At 41.9% G+C, this 18760-nt stretch overlaps 1 protein-coding gene across 1 annotated transcript in view; it reads right to left on the bottom strand.

Annotated features, from left to right (window-relative positions):
* The window catches only part of cdh2 (cadherin 2, type 1, N-cadherin (neuronal)), a 59094-nt gene extending 47337 nt beyond the window's left edge, over positions 1 to 11757 (bottom strand). Inside the window, exons 1-2 of the mRNA XM_069684245.1 lie at positions 11507 to 11757; positions 9753 to 9861 (exon numbers count right to left, since the gene is read on the bottom strand). Of these exons, the coding sequence (XP_069540346.1) occupies positions 9753 to 9861; positions 11507 to 11566 (169 nt within the window). The 5' untranslated portion in view covers positions 11567 to 11757. The remainder of the gene's footprint in view (positions 1 to 9752; positions 9862 to 11506) is intronic.
* Positions 11758 to 18760: the final 7003 nt, after the last annotated feature.

Raw genomic sequence — 18760 nt, forward strand, 5'->3', positions numbered from 1 at the left:
TCATAGCATGTTGATCCAATATAAATGCATGCCTCCCTTGCCTCCCACAAGGGTTTCACAGACTGGGAGCTCAGAGGGAGGATGGGGCTGAAATAACATGTGCTCAATCTTCTCTGTCCATGGCAGTCCACACACATTCTTTGCATGCTTCATTTTATTCAAATGGTTTATTTTATGCCTGTCCAGCTTTCCTCCTTTGTCTTACAGCTACAAATTGTACAAGTAAATTACAAGCAAAGACACACAGGGACAAAAAGATTTGCGAGGAAAATAAAACTGCAAAGTGTTGTCGAGCTGTTTAAATCGCCTTTGCCGGAAAAAAAAACCTGATTAGCGATTCTGAGTCTGCAAAATCATTCATCTGATAATAATGACCTCAGTTCAAGATGTGCTGCTGTAATGTGTTTTGTGCTCCAAGTGTTAATCCTCCAGGCATTTCACGCATTGCACCCTGATCTCTCCCAGACACAGTCAGGGGAGCATTATGATTCAGAGGAACTCCTGCTGTATGTGCTCTCAATTTCTTCTTTGGCAGAAGACAATTGGTCAAACGGTGTAAGAAAAAAAAAAAAGGCGTGATTTAAATGAAAGAGAAAACTGGAGAATAAAGATGCCCCCTAGGTTTGATCCAAAGCCCAGCTCCTTAATAAGCCCAATTCATTTTCCTCCTGGGCCTGGCTCCCTCTATCACTAGTGACAGGCGTGAAAGGTCAATAACCTTGGCTCATAGCCCTCATATGGTTAGCAATGCCATAAATTAATGGTTGCGGCCGTTATTCCAAACTCTTCAAGTCATCCGAAGGAAGCTTATCTTCTACAAAGGTCACAGTGCTTAGAACACTTAGTGTGAGAGTGAAGGGCTGACACAGGACCTATGCAAGATGGAGTGTATTGCATTCTGGTGGAATCAGATGGAAGGTGGGTGGGATGCTGGTAATCAGTTGAAAACCTGCGTCAGTGTTGCCAAGCAGCTCCACTTTACATAAAAAATACTCACTAATTTTTGATATTATCGTTTCATCACTGTATTTTATTTGTATTTGCTTCTTTACGTGACCAGAAAATAGCAACACCTCTACCCCATAATGTAAACCAATGCAGTGTAACAACCTTGGAAAAAGTAGTACCTTAAAATGTCTTTGTTGAGACCTCAGTTTCTCCAACAAATACCAGGAGATTAGACCCTCCAGGAAACAGGGATTATCTGGTAGTTTTTATGGCCTCCATTGTTTCATCATATTGAACAAATCTGTTACCTTTCAATGCTTAAACTATAATTGCCTGCATTGTACTTTCAACTATCATCCTGATCCTTTAATCTAAAAGTGTTCATGCCAAAGAATGTGGCCCCTTATTTTAGTAAGCCTGCTAACGTCAGAACTGGATCAATCTATTTCCTTTCCCTCAACATTACCAGCAGGGTTTCCTATTTTCCAGACTCATTTTCATTCTCAATTTGCAATTTAGGGAGGAATTAGGAGTGTTTGGCTTAATGCAACTGATCTCCTGCTAATCCAAACACAAAATCATTGTCATGTACGAATGTGATTTCAGAGTTATGAATGTAAATATTGATTTTAATAGAATTAATCAGGCAGCTCTAATGGAGGGCGGCTGCCAGCTCCCTGCCTCGCACAAGCAGAATCTACCTGCCCAGAGTGAAATGGCAGCGAGCCAGAGAGAATGAGAAACTGGTGAGGAAAGTTAAACATTAAGGAAGGTAAAGAGACCCGTATTTTTCATTCAGGACTCGGTAGAAACATGTAGATAAGAAATCCTGAATATCTGACTTACATTTGACAGGTGGGGAGAAGGAGAACTGTGTTGGGATGATCATGCTGCTCTTACTCCTGATAGATTTATGTTTGTTAAGATGTATAAAAAAATCAGTTTGTGGTTGAGTAACTCTGACACTAAGTGTTTGGAAATCTTTTGATTTAGTGAAACTTGATTAATGATGACAGCCACTTATTGCTACAGACAGTAAACCATTGTATTGTGGCCACAATTCTGTCCATTGTGCTCACAACAGATATTTAAATCTAAATTACATTCAAACTGCCATGCCAAATGCCTTCGTCTGAGGCGCCCCGTTGGTGCATATTTGCCTAATACACAAGGCTATTTTATGCAAGTCAGACTCAACATGCTTGAGGAAATTAGCAGACTTTCATCTTGTAGCAGCGTTTATACCCTCCAGTAAGAATCCCCCCCCTCCAGCCCCTGTCCTGCTGAGCAGGCACTGCTACAGGAAATAAAGTGGCGACATGCTGCACGCTCTTTAATGCCTCAGTAAATATCGACAGAGGCAGAGATAATATAAACTCAGACAACGCAGGCCGCAGAGCGATATGTTGCTCACTGCCATAGTGCGCGCTCAAATGGGAGACAAGAAATTGCTGCAGGTCAATCATAATATCCGCGTGGTGATGGCAGACGCTGGTGTCAGCAAGGCCTGGTAACAGTAGATCACTTGAGACAAGTAATATGGTGGGCTACATATGCTTATCTGATGAGCCAACAGTTCAGCAATGTTCCCATCAAGATTAAACGAACAGATTTATCTACCATAAATAAAAGTAATGATGTTCTTTAGTTTGTAAGACAAGTACAAAATAGAAACAACTCTCACCTCACAACTCACAGGAAAGATAAGATCAATCAGTTTGAATGGAACTGTATTCATATCCTGTTTTCTACAGCGGCGGCGGACACACCACCGAGACTTCTCATAAGAAACTATAAAAAAAAAACACAACCTCCACAAAACCTCAGACAGCCATCTATCAAAGATATTACCAACACTACTAAAATCGCACATCACACTCATGACTGGAGCCGTGAAGCAACCAAGGTCACTCCAGGAAACAAACTCAGTTGTAGAATAAAGGACTAAATGCTACAGTACTGTCCTTGCATTACTCAATTAAGTCCCATCAATCACTGTATGGAGCGGAGGGAGCTCCTCCATCTTAAAGCGCACGTGTGGCGGGGGGAAGGGAGGGAGTGGTGGAGGTGACAGAGGCTTGTATAAAAAGGAGAAGAGAATGTCACGGGATACGACCTAGCGACTCATCAGAGGCTAGTGTCCAGAGAGGCGCTGGTGCGTTGAAATTGAAGCCCCTGCCGGAACACAATAGTCGGCGTGGCCGGCAGGAGGTAGACATCTCTTCTCAGGCAGGATATTGGTCTTTGTGAAACATGGTTACAGTATCTGGGTCAATTAACATGTCCCTGCTTCAAATTTCTCTTTTGTTGTCGGGGGGGAAAATAGCGTGCCAATTCATGTAGCCTCTTGAACGCAGCATGAGGTTTGAAAATGTGAGCTATGTGTGTCACTCGCATACAGAACAGGGCTAAACACAAGGATAGTTTTGTTTCTATTTTCTACATTTGCTCAAACGGTCTCATTAATATATTCATTTGAGTATTAGCTTCCCTGTTTGACCCTGTGCACAAAGACGCTGTGTCTGCCTGTCGTTTAGTGCTGTTGAATCTACATCTGGGCAGCCAGTGAATGTCCTCTTGTCCAGCAGCAACAAAGCTAAAGGTAAAAGAAGCTAAACGTATTGCCTCAGGGACAAAAGGTTTAACGAGAAAGAGAGAAAGTAGCAGGGACTTGGTGTTACTTCCGTTCACATGCCTGCCGATGGAAAACGTGGAGCAAAGGCTCTTTTTTACTCTAATCTAGCTTAACATAATGAGAAAAACAAGCACCGCAAAGGGAGAAACTGTGGGCAAAATCGAACGGGGGTATTGCACAATAAACAGCTGGGGCAACACTGCAAACAGAGCTTTCTTTGTAGAGACAGGATCTGTGAAAGAGATATGGAGCTGTTTGCTCTACCAGCCAAAAAAGAGGCCGTTCAACAGAAGAAAAATGGCAGCGAAATCCACAAATCAGTCCCTAGAAAAGTAAACAATTCACTCGGAGGGCTGATGTATTGTCTTCTAAGTGCAAGCTGGCATTTTCTTTTCCGCACTCGTTCTAACATTTCACTTGTGAAAAATAACACTAGCCTAGTTATAAAGAGGAATATATGCAGAAAGTCAGGTCAATATAGCTATTTATACACGGCCTCATTACATAGCAGGGTCATCTTATGCACTTCCTGGGTGTTCTTCACGTTTAATAAAAGAACCAGTGTGCCAGCTGAACCAAAATCACTAAGAGGGATTCCAGCTCTGTCTTTCTCACGTCACGACCAATAGGAAAAGATTGTTTTAGAAAAAGAAATAAATCTTTCCTCTTGTGACAGTCCTTTAGATGAGAGAACACACATCAATTTTAAAACCTCAGCAATATGGCGTCAGGGATGGAGGGGCCCAGGTGTGATCCAGAACCAAATAACCTATAAAACCCGTCTAACCTTCACATGACTGTGTGAAGAAGCAATACGGTTAAAAGGTCTGCCTTTCAGATCTGCACCTAGTCCCTGTCAGTCATGACAGACAATTAAATTTTGATTCGGCAAATCTAGTTACACGCAACCTTGTGAAAAACAAATGACATCCTATATTTAAGTAGTCACAGTGGGATTATACAGCACAGTCTGACTGCTGATTTTCAGTTTTAAGAACAGCTAGTTATAGAAGTCTGTGTGACCAGGAGCCGTCTGGGTTAAAGCTAATTATATGCCAAGGACAAACCCCCCACACACTCACACAGGCACGAGCGAGGGACACCTTAACTACTGACCAATGTCAGAGCCACACACAGTTAGGTGCCAACAGCAGAGGGCAGGGCCTGAAGCTGATAAGAGCGATATGAGCAGAGGTGACGAGAAGCCATCAGGATAATGTCTGCCTCTACAAAATACTTTATCTACACGGAGGCATTTTTCAAGTCCCCGTCTGCCTCCAAGTAAGGAGAGATTATTTTCAGACCAGCCTTTGTTTTGGTTCAGAACGTAGAGCCTAAAAAAGGTCAGACATAAATAAAATATGTTCTTTCTGTTCCGCCATGCCACCCAGCAGGCTCAGAAAGCACACCCACAAATTAGCCGCACATGGGTGCACTCGCTTCAGTACGCCAACATTATTATTTCATTTTTACGATATAGATTTAAGACTGCAAAGGAGCTGCGATTCTGTGACGAATGGCTGTGTTGGCCCTACTAGAGCACTCCACTTACTCCACTTCCTTGTTATACTGTAGGCGAACTGCATCAAAGGTTACTCCCCCAAAACCATACACTGCCAAGATCCAATCTGCCATCACAATATGCTGTGGATATCTAGGCCATGGCGCTCCCAGAGCAAAAAAACCCCACAGTGACAGGGAGATGAAAATAAATTTATGCAGCCTGATAACAATAAAGAATAAAAGGAATTCAACCCCAACCCGCCACCGATGCTTTGGCTGGGAACTGGAGCGCAGCCTTCATTACAACATATTGATCACCGCAAACAAAGACCCTGGATTCATTGATCCACTTCCTGAAAAAAAAGGATGGGGGATGGGGGCAATGAACTGCTCTTACAAACAAACTTAGAGTCAATCTGCAGCCTTAGATTATAAATATTAAAGGAGGCAACCCAAGAGTTTGAACCCAACCTAAAAGAGAAAAAAATGCTCATGGGGTCGTTCTCACAATGACAAAGAGAATATGTGAAACACGCAGAAGCTGCTATACAATTAAAAAGGAAGAGCTTCACAGTGTCTCGTGCCTTTCTTCATTTTTCTTATCAGCTGTGTGATGGCTCCTCTGTGCTCTATAGGGTGTCATCTTGAACAGGGATTTGAATATTAAGAAAGTCATGTTTGGCTAGTGAATTATTCAGCACAGGCACAGACATCAATGCAGACCTCATACACCTCAAACATAAAGATCTGAGTGGCGGACGCTCTTTTTCTGACACTGTGGGCTTCGGCAGATATGCCCGTCCCAGGCCTTTCCTCAAAGTTATCAACATATATTGAATATTTCAATAAACAACAGAGCTAGATAGAAAATTGAAATTCTGCACCGTTCCCGAAGACATTTCCTTATAGTCCTTGGCCAATACCACAAGGGCCATAATCATTATTTACTGTCCATCATGCAGTTGGAGGAGAAGTACTAACAAACTCGCTATGACTGCCTGAAACCTGTTTTTGTGAAAACGTCCTCTGTCTGTTTCTCCAAGTGATGAACGATCAACCCCGTAGGTCAGAACAACATCAGGTAGGGGTGCAGTCCAATTGCGGCCTCCCTGGTGAGGGGTCAGGGCCTCTTTGGCTGGTCTTTCATTCATCTACACCTCACCAGGAAAACCCCCACCGGCCCCATCCCGAATCTGCGCTCAGGAAAGAGAGTATGTCGCTGAGCACTTGGCCCAGTTTACAGGAGAGGGTCGAGCAGGGTCACGTCTCACCAAACACTGGGGCCCCTTAAACACATCTGAGTGGCCCCAGCTGTACCCAAGAGCTATCACAATCTTAACAGAGCGCAGAGAACCAGAACAACATAAAAATGGGTTCAGTCGGTGCAAAATTCAAGATTTCACGAGTAAAATGTTTTTCTTGTCAAAGGGGTGAAGTTTGGTTTGTTTAACAGGTCTGCCTTAAACAAACAGCAAAGAGAGGTGATTACACCTAATGATGGATTAACTGCAGATTCCAAGATACATTTATAGCTCCAGAGAGCTTTCCAGTCCATGTTCTCATTGCTGACGTTGACACTAATTGTTACAATCACATTATTAAACTAGTCAACTGTAAGTCCCTCCCCCCCCCAACTCATCTGTGGAGCCGGCTCACTGGACCCTCTTGACACGCTTACACTAAAAGCATTTGAACTGAAGCTAAGGCAGACTACAGACATACTTCTCTTTCATCACCAGAGCTCGCATAATTGTCAAGAAAATTAAGTACAACACAGGGCGGTGGGGTGCGGGGAGGAAAAATGAAAGCAGAATAGATGGTTGGGGGTAGGGACGGAAGAACAGCAGCATAAGAGAGTGTATTAAGCCCAATTAGGCTTTTGGGCTTTTCATTAACCCAGTTTTTCGGGAGGGAAACCTCTGCTGAATAATGCTCCGACTGACTCACTCTGCAACCCTGCTTTAAAGGCCTCATCTGGAAAAAACTGCACAATGTGTGTCAGCTCTCCAAAGCCACCAGAATTCCATTAGACACCCAGGGGCAAATCACCCGCAGCCTACCTGAAATTAAATGCAATTTAGTAAAACAAGTCGCTTTATCAAGTGACTAAACAAGATAAGAGGAAACGCTGCACAAACGTTTAAAGCTGCTTTCATGTTTACGGTGGTCTGATAGGAGCTAACAATGTTTGGTCGTTTCCCTCCACTCGGTATCAGGCCAGAGCAAATATTCCAACCCTAAAAGCAAGGTCATGTGGGCTCCGCTAAGCCTGATATGGTTTTGCATCTGCAAACAATGAGCGTAACCTCCCTTTAATGGATCATTGGAGAGGACTTCTCGTAGAAGAATAATTGTCCTTCCTGGCTATTCCCTGTGCTGCTCTCCCAAGCAACTTTGAAGACACGCATTTTAACAAATCTATTGAGAATCAATGGGGCATCTCTTGGCCGGCTTACAGTTAAAAGTCTAGTTTACGCCTCCAGGAATGTGATTAAATCTTACAGTCAAATAGCTCTGTTAACTGGTTGGCCACAATTGCCATCATCAAATCCACAGGATGTCTTTCATTTAGCGCATACAATGCCAGATGTTTGAATGTGAAGTGCTACCATTTCCAGGTTTTACAGACCTCAGGATGTGTATTCTCTTGATCAATAACAAAGACGAGAATGCAATTAGATGGGACAGAGATATCTAACAGCTCACCCCCGCTATGTTCTGGGGTCAAAAGCAATACAATATGAGCAAGAGACTCAAATTACTGACATCTTACACAATGGGCCGATGGTATTACAGATTGTTTTTTAAATAAGCTAACTACCAAATCATTTAAGGAGCATATGTAAACTGTTGGCTGACTGGGTTTTAAAACAAGACACATTCTATGTTTTCTTTAGGAGCGTCTTCAGACTTTTGGGTAATGTTAATAAGATGACTCCAACAGGATTCACAGACTCACTAAATGCCTTTCCATTCATTAGCTATGGCGGTTCAGGCACCATTGACAAAGTTAATGAAATGCAAAGGAACTTAAAGCATTAGAAAGCTACATGGGGCTACAGACACATCAATTTGAAAAAAAAAGAACTCAGCTCCTGGTCAAAAACAATATCCCAAAACAGCATGGTGAAAGCAAAGTTGAGAGTTGGGCCATACTCTCCACTCTGTGGGGGCTTTGTCTTTCAAAACATGCCACAGGAGCTTTTCATTAGAGAATGCAGTTTCATTAACATCATCCCACGCTGCTGAGCCTTGCTGCATTACAATGACACAGGAGTGCCCCTCTCTGTCAAGGAAATCTCCACCGAGCAACAACTCGCTGGGGGGAGGGGACGGTAGAGAAAAGGGGAGAGACAGAATAGGGGGGGCAAACAAAAGGGAACCTGATTACCCCCGGTCACGGCTCATCCACAAGCCAACAGAGGGAAATCCATCACCTGCAGGATCAAACGGAAACTTGTGCACAAGGTAAAGCCCAGTGAAAGCTGTACCCACCCATCTAAGCACTCGCTTCCCTCTCTCCTTTCTTCCCTCGTCATTGCTACCTCCCCCACCACCTCTCTGACTCACACCAACGGCAGCATGCAAGTTTTAGGCACTAGCTGTGAAATCCAACACAAGCGAGAATGTTTTCTGGTCCAAATGACCTCAAGGCTCTAACCTCTCTAATGGCACACTGGTGATATATTCCAGTTTTATTACCGACTGTAGGATTGCACAGTGTTTCACGGCAGCTGCATCCTCATTTTCCAAAATTAAACTCCAAAGAAGCTCTATTGGTCATGCCTGCTGCTATGTAATGGACTACTTATTTATTCCTTTTTCACTTTCTTGTTTGCACCAGGTTGTTGCTTAGAAAAAATATGAAACTACTACAACTGGGTTTCTCACAGAAGGACAATTGCTCAACAAACACTTTGAAAGATGCTAAAATTGTTGTTATTTGTGCCACTGAGTGGGCGTAGCAATGTAATACTGCAATTGGACACATTACCATACAATTCTAGGAACAACCTTTAGGCACATGTGTTGAGAGTAAGGGAAAGATATGCTTTCTGCATGTGGTTTAAAGTGAAGTGAAAGTAGTAAAGGAGGAAGTTAATAGAGGGGATTTTAAATAAGGAAACATTGAATGCTAAATAATGTGAAATGAAAATTACAAAGGCTCCAGCTCAAGGCATGGCATGTTTGGCATGCAAGTTAGGATATTTGCTTGATTAAAGTTGCGCAACAAATGTCCCTGGTTCAATCAACAAAGCTTTCATGTTACTCATAAAAAAAGACAGCTAATATTTGTTTCAACAAAATGCCAATTTGCACAACACAAACTGTTATCTCATAGTGTATGGTCACATAAAAAAAATCTGCTTGTGTTTGTGTCTGCTGAAGGAAAAAAACCGCATGTAAGCAAAATGGACAGGAGCTCCATAAAGCTGAACCACATTTGAGCTGGTTTACAAGGAAAACTACACGACTTTCAACACCACACGGCTACACTGCGGCTAATTGTTTAAATATGGTAGGCTTGTTCTGTTCCTCCCTAAAATGTAACACATGTAGGCAAGCACGCTCAACTGATACGCACGCTGACACACACACTCAAACATAGACATAACAAGCTTCCGGCCCAGAACAGCAGCACTAGCAGGAATATTTCAGCACTCACCGTTAAAAAGGGGCTGTCCTCTCTCCGTCATATCTGGCACCACAACCTTGTATACATCTTCAGAGAAGCCCGGCCGGCATAGTGGGGTGCCCCTGCCCTCTGCTGCAATCTGTGACGTGGGGGGAGGGGGGAAATGGTAAAGAAAAAGGGGGGGGATGAGTCATAAATCAACCTTAAAAAATGCACTCTGTTGCCTCTAAAACCTCTTGGTCACGTTCTGAAGTCCCTGCAGTTGTACAAAAGCATCTGTTGTTTTTATAGCGGGGACCGCAATTAGGATAATGAGGCCAAAAGGGTTAAGCATTAGCCAAAAAGCATGGCTAGGCAAGAACAAGCTCCATTTGTCCCCCAGGAGAGGCCCAGGCACAGGCAAGGGTTACGACCAACTCTCTCTCGGTCGGCCCCTCTGATCAACACGCCGCTCTGGACAAACACTCCACTTTGAAGTACAGAAACAAGGGAATAAAAAGTAAATGCTAACGATCCACTGGTGGAGGAATAAACATGAGTAAAGTCAGAGTAAACAAGAAATAACAACTGCTGATGTCTAAAGAAACTGCAGAGCTAAGAGTGTGATCAATATAGTGCTATTTTGCCTGGTTTTGAAAAGGAAAACTCTGTGCTTAAGGTGTCACACAAAAGATTTGGGGAATAATAGAGGATGTTGCAAAGGGGGCAAACAAATGTGAGTCACTGTGTTTCTGTAAAAGTATTGAGCAAGAATGAAAGAAATCACAACTGAATAAAATGCTCTGGTTTCCAAATATACTCCATCACACAACCTCAGCATTGATTCAGCTCCTAGGAACAGAAGCCTGGCCCTATTTCTTTGCATGCACTCTCAAAAGAATGTAAAACGAGAGGAGTCCTGCTGAAAAAGAGCATTGTGGGTATCCGTGCCACTTGCCATTCTTAATCAGAGGAATTTAAATGGAAAATGCTGGCAGAGAGGGGGAGGAGCAGAGCCGGGAATTCAAGCACTACAGCAGGATATATGCATTTCAACATGTAACAATCCTTTGCAACTAACTATTTCATCTGCTGAAACTGCATTATTTAACTGTGCAGGTTCTCAGGGAGCACTGTTACAACAAAGTAGTCACATTGAAAATACATTTCCACAAAAACACTCCACTACACGGACAGTTTCCATCCCTGGGTTTAGAGAACAATCATTTCCCCATCACTATTACATTCAGTTTGGCTATAAATAATGTACTGCCACGATATTCTACAGTAGGCTACTTTTCATTGTTGCTCATGACGGCTTTTACAAGACAGACAATTATCTCAGCTGGGGACACGCTGCAGCAATCTACATAAATATTAAACCTAAACTAAATATAACCGAGTAAAAACTAGGTTAATGTGGGCCTGAATCGTTCAACTTTTACGCAATAAAAGATTCAGCTAAATGAACTCTTAAATAAGGCTACGTCATCGCGAATTTAAATTATTCTAACAATAAATAATTAATTTAGATGTGCGTAGTTTCAAACAACATAGCGTCTCGTGCGCATAGTCAAAAGAGCCGTTGGCTGATATTCCAACGCTTGCTAGACGTTCCTAACCGTTCATTTTTGCTACATTCACGACACTGTTTCTAAACTGCACGCCGTGTAAAGTGCCTGTTGGAAAAGCTAGCAGCTACACCGGTCTTGTAACTCAACAAACAGCATCTCCAGTGAAAAAAAGGCACCCAAAACTGTCCGGTGTAACTCCGCTAGCTTGAAACCGGTTTGAAATTACATTACCTGCAGTCCTGCCAAGACCGCCAGCAGGAACAGACCGCTGCCCTCGTGTAGTGAGTACATTGGTACGGCCGTGACTGTTTAATTTCCCCCTTCGGAATCCTTGTAAAAAAAAAGAAAGAAAGAAGTAAAAAATAAAAAGAATATCCCTCTGGCACAAGTGTGGCCGCGGTGTAAAAGGTTCCTCTCTACGACAAAGGCAGGAGCAGCGGTAGCAGCAGGAGCGGCGGCGGCAGCATGTAGCAGCAGCCTCCTCCTCTATCTATCCAGTCAGTACTGAGAGGGAGAGCACTGCCTGGTACTGAGGCTGCTGCTGCTCCCTCCCATCCAGTCCTACACACAAAAACAATAAGAGCCCCAGCCACTAGTCTATAAACCGCCCATCTCACTGTCTCTCCCTACTGGTCACACAGCCAATTTCACTGCTGGGACGGAGCGGGGTCCCCTATGTCAGCCATCATCCCATATGACGGAGTATTATAATATTAACACGTAATAGTCATGTTCACTCGCAGTGTGTGGTAGCCAGTGTGGAGTAAATGGTGGTCTTATCTAACATTATGATTTTTCTTTTCTGTTTTAGCCCATTATATTGAATTTTTTAAACATTTAAATGTAAATTATTTCGTAAAGGGATTTAAACTACACCAACCAATTTTAATATGGCTCTCATAGATGTCCCACAGAGGTCCTTCTGGTACAAATTCAATTAACTCTCAAAAAACAATGTCTTCTTATTTCAGATTACAACACCCTACAGAAGTTTTCATCATTTTAAGGTCACTTTGAGGTCGGCACTTATTTGGTCATTGTTTGATTTGACTTACTCATGCACATTATATTTAAATGAGACTCTTTTATCAATGCACGGACAGACAAAATATCTTACAATATATCTCTTCAAAGTTAAAACAGGGGATTGTCAATGTACAATAATTTGAAATTGTTTTTCAAGTTATAAAATGCTATTATTTCTAATCATGATCGCTGGGTTTTTCCTGTATTGTTTTTGATTTGAATTTTATGGTTATGCGCTCCAGACTCCTCTGAGAAAAAAATGCTTTTTGAATGTCATAAACATCAGTAATTTAGGATTCATCCAGTTGTCTCTCAGCCTGCAGGCTCTATTGATCATTTGGTGTGAGATTTTGATCAGATTGCCCTTAGATAATTGCTGTTTACTGCATGTTAGATCTTAAGGATTATGAAGTGTCAATTCTTGGACTCTTAATCTACGTAAATGTGTGTATGAGACTTTTTTTATTTTACACATCCACCCAGTCTCCATCATTGCTGCCCAATGAGCACACTGTTTCACTAATGAATCTATCACTGCTGAATTTTGAATTTTGCATTCTACCCATTCATCCTCACTTAAGTCTGGAGTCTGTAAGTAAAGCTTTTTTCATGTTCCTCTAAAATATGCAATGAATAATTCCCTCACATTATCTTCTCATGTGATATAGCCTGATGAAGGTTAAATTACCTCGGTTGTGCTGCTGACACCTAATTAACTATCAAGAGAAGACAGTATGGAATAGATTGCATCTCCGACAAAGAGATATTTCAGTTCAGCAGGCGAGAAAAATACGTATTTTATCTCCCAATAATAAAGAAACGATGACTCCTGGTTCACCTCCTCCTGGGCAATCTGTTGTTTTTCAACTTATTGGTGTTTTCAGGTGCATGTGAGTATTTGATGGGAGTGATGCTGCATCCCTCCTCCTATAAATCAAACCATCCGCTCTTGAGAGTGTGCTGTAATCCTAAACAAACAGTGAGCACCATCACATCCCGTTTACAGACAACACACACACAGAGGAAGAGGGGACTGAATAGTCTTGAAAGTGCTTGCTGCTCATAACAAGTGACTCATGTCACTTCACACTCTTGTCATTGATTAGCACGCCTGATCATCCATGTTTTGAAATAATTAGGGTTCTCTTTTGGGGGAATGAAAGCAATCAAAAGAAGAAAGAAAGGGCAACCAAATTAAGATGACATTCTTAGCCCATTAAAGACACACTGGTGTGCTCATGGTTAACAGGGGTGTGTCTAGAATTTTTGGACTCGGGTAGCCCAACCCGGGCAGTGACTTATGCAGGGTTGGCAAGAAGTATGTTTGCGCACACACGCGTGTCCAAATAGCATGTATATACCCTGTCTTATCATACAGTTGCTACATTCCCGTGTATTGTTTTTTTGTTTAAAAAATAACAGAAGTTAAAGTAGATGTTTTTCTAAAAGTCACTGGATGAAACATCTACAAAAGAAAAATGCTACATTGAAATGTCTCAAGGGCTACAAGCAGCCTGATACAACAAAGCCTGATAAGTTGGTTTGAATTTAAGTCCCGCCTCTAATCGGGGTAGCATCTCAGGTGGCCAATCAGATTTCAGAAGGTGCCCATGACACCGCTTGGAAGTGCCCCTGCTGCTTTGCCACAGCCAGCTTTTCCAACAGCTATTATAACATAACAAAATCCTGTTTCTACCACAGGCAGTCAGATACAATGCACACTTCTTTTGTTTGCTTTGACAGAATCGGGCAAGAGATCAAAGTGAATAACCTGTTGATAATTGATATCACATTTTGTACAAATTGTTAAATTCATGTAATCTAATCTAATTGAGAGTGGGATCAAAATGCCCCATCTCTTTGATTAATGCAGAGGCGGTTATCTTTCATCAGTACTTGTCTGGGCAGGGAGGGGAGGAGGCGTTGGTGGAAATCCAATTTGGACTTGGTGCATTCAATCAAACAATATCATGTTGCATGATTCATAAGACCAATCCGAGACCCCCTGAGAGCGCTGTGTGCGGGCACACACCTGCATAAGGCTTGGTCTAAAATGTGCAATCAAAGGTGAAATTTAGCATCAAGGTCGCTGTGGAGTCTGTGGTGAACACACTCTCCTGCCTGTGCTGTCTGTGAGCAGACAGATAACATTGTGTTGCAGGCCTGTGTGCGAGGCAGCTGTACGATGCATGTTGCTCGTGGTGCTGACACTGCGGTTGACTCTCATAAACGCAGGTGTCCGAGGGGCTGGTGGCCTAGAGGAGCCCTTGATTCCACACCTTTTACTCTGCACAATTGGATGCAGCGTGGAGCATTGCAGCACGGTGGCCTTGATGGCACGGGAAGAAAAATGGACGAGGTCAGCAGCACTTTCACATCTGCGGCAATTCCTCCTGCTGACTCTGTGTTGGAGCGGGAATATCACACAGTCCAGCCTCTGCTCTCATGTTCTGTAATTTAGAGCTCCGTCACATTAACTGAAAGACAAATATAGATAATTATATATTCAGTGACATACATGTATACAGCCTCTGTCTTTTGGATTTATAGCTGCTTATGTAAATTAACATTGGCACAGTTGCATTTTATTTTGAAATGACACTAAGCCTCAGTATTTAAAGGGACAAAGTACCCTTTCCTATAAACACACATATTTCAGCCCTTTTCAACTCTTGGCTTATTATCCCGTCATTGGCAATCCAATCCAATGTCGAAGGTTGCTTTGGAACAAATTAGCGATTGGAAAGGAGCAACCCAGTCCTCAAAGCCATTATCAATTCCAATCAAACTTCATTGTTATGCATTCAATAAAGCTTCTCCAAGGACCACAGTGATGCTCTGATTATTCTCCTCTTGTGCAAAATCGACTCATTTAATCTTTTATGCCGTTTGAACAATGGAGCCAACTAGAGAGGAGCAAGTACAGCATATATGTTTGGTGTGAATACTACATTATGCAGGTGTCACTCATCGTCTGGTTTCTGGCTTTTATCATAATCTATAGGAAAGTCACGCCATGTCATCGTCTATAAATGTGCATGACGGGCGTAATATCGCACGATTACTTAACTGAAAAGTTGTAACCTTTAAAAGGATCTGATTATATTGTTTTTCTTGCAAAGTGACAAACAGTGACAGAGACAAGCTGGAACATTTCCGCTGAGCGCATTCTCTGTAATTTCTAGTGAAAAGACATGTCAGTAAAGCAGCTTGGTGCCACCCCCTTGTCGACAAATAAAGGAAAAATGCTGCTTTGCGAGCTCTGGCAGCAGCTCTGGCAGCGTCTACCGAGTCACTGGGCTCGTACAAGTGTGTGTCTGCCCCAATTTAGGGATTGTAGCTTTTACTGGGGGCCACATCTGCCTGCTGTGTGCTGGCGTAGCACACAGATCTAATAGTGATTGATTGCCTGATTAAGGCAAATTGTGTTGAACTCCAGAGCAGCCCGAGCAGAGAAGAAAGCATCTTTAGTTAGTGATGCAATAAAAGTGTGGCTATTGATTTGTAATGGCACATGTGTGAGATGGCAGTTGTCTCAATTATTCACTATTCACTTGTTATCTTTTATTTTATTTCCGACAAACCAATTCCCATAGTTGTCTTTTGCATTGTATAAATTGTTCCTTGTTCATTACTTGAAATCGAAACTGTAAAAATAAGTATTCAAAAATAAGAAGATAAAAAGGCCATTTTGGTTCCTTTAATTTTACCACAAATGTATCATATGATACTATAAAAGAGAAATGTACAGCAGGAATTTAAATGATGCATTTCAAGGTCATGCTAGCATCTCTGTGAGGCTATAAGGCACCGTTTTGCTTTAAGCTAAATCAGTGCTAATATTAGCATTAGCTCACAATGACAATGCTCACATACTGATGTTTAGCAGGTATAATGTGTACCATGTTCACCAACTTAGTTTAGCCTGCTGGATGCTAACATTTGCTAATTATAGCTAACACCAACCAAAGTACTTGACGAATCAAACATTTGACCTGATGGTGGCGCTTTAAAGTTTTGGATGAACCGAAACGACACTGTGAAAGTTCATGCTGAGGGGGACATGAATCCATCTGATGGTTGTCAAAGACATTTTACTTAAAAACTAAAATGTCAACCGTATGGTGCCATTGGTGGAAAATAATGGGAAATACCAGTGTCCTTAAAATTCCCCAGTTTGAGGACCATTAATGTCTTTCCAAGCTTTCATCGCAATACATCTAAAAGTTCTACACTACAGTGGAGAAACCAACTAATAGGCCAATACTGCTATCCATAAAGCCAAGCCAACCTAACAGATGGCTTTGACTCCAAAGACACAAGACAAAAGACACTAAACAATTTTCTATTCCTCTTCAGCACTTAATGGAAAAGTAATAAATGGCTGTGTTGTTATCTGACTTTTTCAGGGTGAAACCGGAAAGTTTTGCTTCAATAAAAAGCTTTATCTACGATACACGACAGGTTAGTCTGTCAAGTGCTTGCACCCACTTATATTCACTATATGTTACAAGTGAGCATCCTTTGAAGCAGACAAATCTGTGAGCTTGTGGTTTATTCCCTCAGGAAAATGCGTTTAGCACCCTCTCAGACAGATTTCCATCCCACTTGATTCAGGTCGAGCCAATCACAACAGTTTATCTAATCAGGGGCGGGCTTAATGCAAAAACTGACTGCGGTATATAATCAAGATGGCTGCTGGTGGTGTAGAATGTTAAATAACCTGGCAGTAGTTCACCTCATGTACAAGTTTTAAGCGTTGGCTACAAAATCATGTCATTATTAATTTGAATTAGAAGCCATTTAAATTCAACCAAGCCCTGGTAGCCCAACGCAACATCAAAAGTTTCATTTCTAACATTGGTCTGGAACTATTTTGTCCTGCACTCAATGATAAGGCTAAGTGGAAATTAATAAAAAAAGTTGGAAGGTTCAAGACTTATTTGCGGTTTTGAACTGGTTTGAAAATGCTAAGCTAAGAAGAAGCCCACCAGCTTTCTATCATTGGTCTCACATTTTGAATCAATGCACAGCCATATTCCTCATTCAACCAAACAATTACAGCAAATACAAAACGTGCATATGTCGAAATCCTCTCAACGGCATTCTCATCTGCAGGGTTACCGTCATTTTCAAAGTGATGGATAACTTCTTTAGTCCTCCACCATTACATTCTAAAGTGCAGTATGCATGTCTATGGAGCTCCTGGCAACCTGAGTGCCTCTTTGGTGTCTTCAGTATTTGCAGCTCGAAATTTATTTCCCCTTATCGCTATTGATCTGCAAGAAGACAAGGTCTCTGGTGGTGACAGCCTGGCCTGTCTGATTTAAGAGTGGACCAACAGCCTGTCTGAGCACGGGGGCCTGGATGGATTTATACGAGGGCCGGTGCTGCCGCTGATCCCCCTTTACACATTCCTCTGTCTCACACTGGGCTGCATTATCAAGAGCTTAATTGTGGAGGCTGAAAGGGAGGGGGACAGTTTTCTTATTTGGCAATCATAGAGGTAATAAGATTAGAGGTTACTTTAACAAATATTAGATTTTTTTGGTTTTCTTAATGTGTTCAGCTGTATGTTAGATTGCTTTCATGCAAATGGCGGAGAAGCCTGATTACTAAAATCTGTTAATAAAGGAATATTTAGATGCAATATTATTAAAATAAGCTTCTTTTTTAGAGTGTTATACAGCCAGTTTATATTAAACATATGCAATATTAAATAATCGCTGATAAAAAAAACCCTCAAATAGACAGAATGTTATATTTTTTTACAGTGTATTCCCGATTTGACGCAATACATTGTCTTTTAATGAGATTAAAATATGATCCTAATTGCTGATAATTGCTATGGTACCTATTCTAACACCCTTGCCTGTGGGTATTAGTATCTATTTTTTCTCCTGTCAACATGAACAGGATTATTATCTGGTGCATAATGCCATCTACACAGCTCATTAGCAGTCAGCAGGTTATCAAATGCCTGAGATGCTGTTTGTCTTTCATTAAAGCGGAAAAAAATAGTGCATTTTTCATCTCAATCAGATAATTATGAAAAATAAAACACCTGCAGAACAACAATATGAAGCAGTTTAAAAGCATTGTTTTGCATCTGAAGTGTTTCAGGTTTTCAGTCTCGCAGCAAAGACAATGGCTCAAACCAATAAGCGGACAGGATTTATACAACTTACAAGGGCATTCATGGCCAAAGCAGCAGATGTTAGTGGCAGGTTGCTCAGAGCAAAGGGTGCCTCATTTGGCTCGCTCAGGAGGTGATCATGAGACATATTGCCTTTACTCTCGCCCTCCACACGGGCACATGACTGCTCTCTTCACCCGCAGGGGAATTCAGTAAGACTCGTATGAAAGGGTCAGTATGATGCAGGAAATCGTCAGAAGTGAAGTATTTCAGGTGTCGGATAATGTTTGTTCATGAAGGCTGTGATAACAAACAGCTCTTCA

The sequence above is a fragment of the Semicossyphus pulcher genome, unplaced genomic scaffold (assembly GCF_022749685.1).
Source record: "Semicossyphus pulcher isolate SPU_LCO1_2020_fin unplaced genomic scaffold, fSemPul1.0.p SCAF_7, whole genome shotgun sequence".
In the NCBI taxonomy this organism is placed as follows: Eukaryota; Metazoa; Chordata; class Actinopteri; order Labriformes; family Labridae; genus Semicossyphus; species Semicossyphus pulcher.